At 43.5% G+C, this 4986-nt stretch overlaps 1 protein-coding gene across 1 annotated transcript; it reads right to left on the bottom strand.

Moving 5' to 3' along the window:
- Positions 1-1417, bottom strand: LOC112141375 (the record flags this gene model as incomplete). Its single annotated transcript, XM_024264503.2, is given in 1 exon segment — positions 1-1417. A coding segment is annotated over 1 exon segment (1386 nt), but the record flags the coding sequence as incomplete, so codon positions are not given.
- Positions 1418-4986: the final 3569 nt, after the last annotated feature.

Raw genomic sequence — 4986 nt, 5'->3', positions numbered from 1 at the left:
GATTCTGTGATCCTGGAGTCTATTGGATTCTTGAACAAATGTCTGAAAGTTTGATTTGATGACCCTCAACAGTCTCAGTGAAAATGGGGAATATGTGGTTATAACTGGCAGGATTGGTGAAAGATTAATGGGTTTAATGTCCAGAAAGGAGTTAAAGCATTTTCTTAAGAAGGAGCGAGGATACCCTCTTGTGGCCAAGGCTGCAAATAACACCTTGGTGGAATGTTTAAAATCAGATGCTTGAGTGCTAATTCTATGAAATCTAAGAAGTTGTGATTTAATTAATCCGGCAAAAGTGTGTTTAGGGTGGAAACTATTTTTATGAAGAAGAGCATGTGTATCTGTGGGTTTGAAAAAAACTTTGATGTCCAAACGGTTAGTGATATGAAAATTTTCACCTTTAAAAGTTGTTGTGTCCAAAAAATCCACAGATGATTTGTGGCTGGTAGATTTTAGTTTGATAGATGGATTGTGACTGTTGAGTGTCTTCAAAAACATCTCAAATTCCTGTTCTGAGTGAGACCACACTCCCCAAATATCATCTAAATATCTAAAATAGCACAACGGCTTCAATGTGCATTTATGGAGCGCTGCAGTCTCCCATTCTGCCATAAAGATATTAGCGTATGCAGGGGCAAATTTTTTGCCCATGGCAGTTCCTTTTATTTGTAGATAGAAGTCATCATGAAACTGGAAGTCGTTTCTTTTGAGATTGATCTCTAAAAGTTGCAGCAGCTCTTTATCTGGTCTTTTAGAATCAGGATATTTCAAAAATATCCTTTTAACAGCCTGGATTCCTTCCTCTATATCTATATTTGTATAAAGGCTATCTATATCCATAGTGAATAGGATAGAGTCTGGTGGGATGATCAATTGTTTAATTTTGTTCACAAAATCATAAGTATCTTTAATATAGCTATCATGTCTAGTGGACAAAGGATTGAGATAATGATCTATAAATTCTGCTGTGCGGTAGGTCTCACTGTCACAGTCTGAGACTATCGGTCTACCAGGGGGAATCCGGAAGGGGATGCTCCACTTTTCTGGGTCTTTATGTATTTTAGGGAGCATGTAGAACAATCTGGATCTAGGCTGAGGGGGCCCCATTAAGTAGTTTCTTTGTTTAGCATTTATTAATTTCTTTTGATATAAGTTTGATAAAATTTTTTCCAATAAGGGAACTGTTTCCAGATAAATAGGTGTTTTCAGTTTAGAATAATAAGTTTTATCATTAAGCTGTCTAAAACCTTCACTTAAATAATCTTTTTTGTCCATAATAACCACTGCACTTCCCTTATCAGCAGGTTTAATAACAATGTTTTTGTTGATGCATAGCTCTTTGAGGGCTTTTTCTTCATCCTCAGTTAGATTTGATTTTATGTACATTTTTTTGAAATTATTCTGAAAATAATCTAAATCGTTGGAGATGAGTGTGGTGACCTGTGGTGGGAGTTGACCCACTGCAGGTGTCCACTCTGATTTTGGAGTAAATGGTTTTGGTTTTAAATTTTCTTTATTTTTAAAATATAAATCTAGTTTCAGACGACGATGGTATTGCTGAATGTCGCTTCTACATTGAAATTTAGAATATTTATTTTGACCTTTTGTGGGTATGAAGGTTAAGCCCCTGCTGAGCAGAGAGAGCTGTGCATCAGACAAAATAAAATTCTGACAAAGATTTATGACACCCTTATTCCCTTCCTGTCTAAGCAGGCTTAAGGGAATATTTAGTTTACCCACTCATTCCAGTGTTGTAACATCGATCTGGCTGTATCCAGAGTCCAGTGGATGTTGTCACTCTCTGTGAAGAACTGGCTCTCTGGGAGTGGAGGAATATGCTGATTCAAGCTGGTGATGTAGTCATTGATGAGCTGGAGGGTGGCTTTATCCTGCTCTGGAAGATCTTTAGAAAAGTTAATGACAGGAATGTAGATCTGTGAGTCAGGAAAGCTTACGTTAGCCGCCTCCACCGCTCTTCTGACGTCCTGGAGTGTCGCTCTCCTGTCCCGCTGGGATCTGTTGTTTATGCCAAAGGACAGGATCATTTTTGTCACCTCTGTTTCAGTGGTGGCAGTATGGAGAAGGAACTCTGCATGGTTCCATCTGGCGCCCGGGAAGCTGTCGATCTGGACGTCATCGGGTGCGAAGCTGAAGAGTTTGTGGACGTTGGAATCTCCCAGGATGATGTTCTGCTGACGAATGTGGAGGTTCCATTCTTGTAGCTTCCTGGGTGTGTTGGGGTGTCTCGTAGCTTCAGCTCTTTGTTTTCCGAATGGAAGAAGAGGAGGGAGGGGGGCTTCAGATGTGTCCAGCTGCAGCAGGGTCTGTGCACTCGATCTCAGCCTGGGGGGAGAGAGCGCCGACAGGTGCTTCAGTTTTGCAGCAGCCTTTCGTGGAGGTGGAGATCTAGGTGGAGACGGATCCACCATGGGAGGGGAAGAGGGGGGGCTTTCCTCTATTTCCTCCAGATCCAATAAGAGATCATCTTGCTCAGACGGAGGCGATGACTCTCTGACGTGGCTGATCTCTTCATCAGGGAGAGGTTCTGCATGTGAGGGAGGATCTCTTCTGGGTCTTTGCTCTCTGGGAGGAGTCCCTGGAGGTGAGATGTGTTCTGCGACCTCAGGGGGGTCATGAAATGATGATCCATACACGCTAAAGACTGGAGACCATTCACTTTTTACAGGTTCTGTCATGATGCCCACTGTCCTTTGGGGCGGCGTGGACTGTATGGGTGGAGGATGGATTTCTGCTCTCACCCTGACGGTGTCTGTGCTGATCTGCTGGGCTGCAGGTTGAAGCACAGGTGCCTGCTGGGCTGCAGGCTGAGGCACAGGAATTTGCAGATCTGCAGGTTGAGGCCCGGAGATCCGAGGAGCTGCAGGCTGGAACGCGGTGGTCCGAGGGGCTGCAGGCTGACGCACGGAGGTCTGTCGGGCTGCAGGTTGAACCGTGGAGGTTGTCAGCCGTGCCTCTGTGATCAAAGGTTCCACATCCAGAAGATGAATGGTTGTTACAGCATCTTGTGATGCTGCAGCAGAAGAAGGCATAACATTGGTGTAGTCTTGTAACTTAGCTACAATCACCGCCTGGGCATGATCTATTGTGTGCTGCTTCAGGCGAGGGCCCAGGTTTCTCTTGGCCCATGATGAGGCAACATCAAAAGGAGCTGACCAGTTTTCCACAGGAAACTTGGATAATCTCTGCACTTCATGATCAATGCTATCATTGTAATGATCACGCAGGATTAAAGTGGTGTTATGAGCCCAATATTTAGCATTGCCTTCAATAAGGGTCTGCGTGGTTCTGGTTGGGTTTGCTGGTTTAATTATTGTGGCCAAGTTCTGTGTGATTCTGTCCAGGGAAGGAGGAAGCTTCTCCTGATTGACATTTTGGAGATGATGCACTGATTTTATGATTCTGTGGAGAATGTGCACCTTTCCAACAAAATCAGGATCATCTGAATGTGTGTCTTGTGGCTGGCGATTTTGCCGTGTGCTGGTGTTGGAATTAGCATACCCACGGCGTTGTCTGGGACCTCGGTACTCCCGGGTCCGCGGTTCGGTCCAGTAACGTGGTGCTCTGCGGGGCGCATTTCGGCTGTTGTGTCTCCAGCCATAAGAGCGGTCGTCCCACCTTTGAGGGTAGAAGTCTACCTCATCATCTCTGCGGTATCCTCTCACCACAGACGCGTAGCTGCGACGTCCGTCCCGTCTTGGGTAGCTGTCCCACCGGGAAGCTGGAGGCTGGTCACGCCAAACAGGGCGATTCCTCCGTCTGCCTCTGTTGTACCGCACCATTGTCCAGTCCTCATCATCATCTTCAAAGTGGGGTCGCATCTTTGAGCCGGTTATACTCCGAACAAAAAGGATGCAGTTTCAAAAAAGCCGCTTGGCTGCTAGCTTAGCCTAAGTGGCTAATGCTAGAATGACGAAGGAAACTTCTTCTGTCAAAATAAGTTCTCTTTATTGTCAAACTTGACAAAAAATAAATAAAACAAGCCTAACAAACAACGTTTCGGTCCTATTCAGAACCTTCTTCAGGTTAGCTTGTTAGAAAACGAGAACTTACAGCATTGTAAGAGCGAACGACAGGTGCAAACAGCAATGACGCAGTAAAAATGTGCTCTAAGCTAATTGCTAATCTGCCGTGCCTCAGACATCCTCCCAAACAGGTGAGGAGCCTCCTATCGGAGAAAACCGGCATTGCACCTAACGATGCATTCAAGAAAGTCCGAAAAAACAATTTCACATAACCTTTTCAAACAAAATCAAAGTATATAGTTAAATTATAAGTGTAAAAATAGGTAAACATAACATAATGATATATTCAAATAAAATGTCAATAAACAGTAATATATGAATCCCTTTTAGGTTGTGATGTAACAAAGAGACATTCATAAAATACAATATTTCAATCAGAAATGATACATATTCTTATAAATACCCACAATTGGTGATTTATTGTTCTTTATTGATTCACAATGTCCCACCAGGGGAGGAAAGGAGAGGAGAATCCCAGTGGACCAAGCTGAAGGGCACGGGCAGGTTAGGGAAAACAAATTCAAAATCACACCGCCGAAGGCGGTGTGATTTTTACGCACAGGCCATCTTGACACCTAATCCAAAGATCGGCTCCCCTCCACCTCAATGTAAAGGATTGCTTTATGAAAGATTGGGATCATATATGAACAGAAGATTATGGTTATGTTTAGGGTTAAGAAAACAGGGTGAGGTTAAGATTAGGGCAAAATAAATTGTGACCATAAGATGAGGTTAGGTTTAAAGCCAATTAAATTGTAACTATAGAGCAGTGAGGTTATGATTAGGGCAAAGTAGATTTTAGCCCTAAAGTGGTGAGGTTAGGGTTAGGGCAAAGTAGATTTTGTTCATGGAGAATGTGGTTAAGGTTAGGGGACCGGAGGGTGAGGGAGTAAAAAAAATGAAGGTATCTGAAGTTTTTAGTCACTTTTCATTTAGGCCTCCA

The sequence above is a fragment of the Oryzias melastigma genome, linkage group LG19 (assembly GCF_002922805.2).
Source record: "Oryzias melastigma strain HK-1 linkage group LG19, ASM292280v2, whole genome shotgun sequence".
Lineage (NCBI taxonomy): Eukaryota > Metazoa > Chordata > Actinopteri > Beloniformes > Adrianichthyidae > Oryzias > Oryzias melastigma.
The sequence above is the reverse complement of the archived record's forward strand: the minus strand, read 5'-3'. Positions and strand labels throughout refer to the sequence as shown.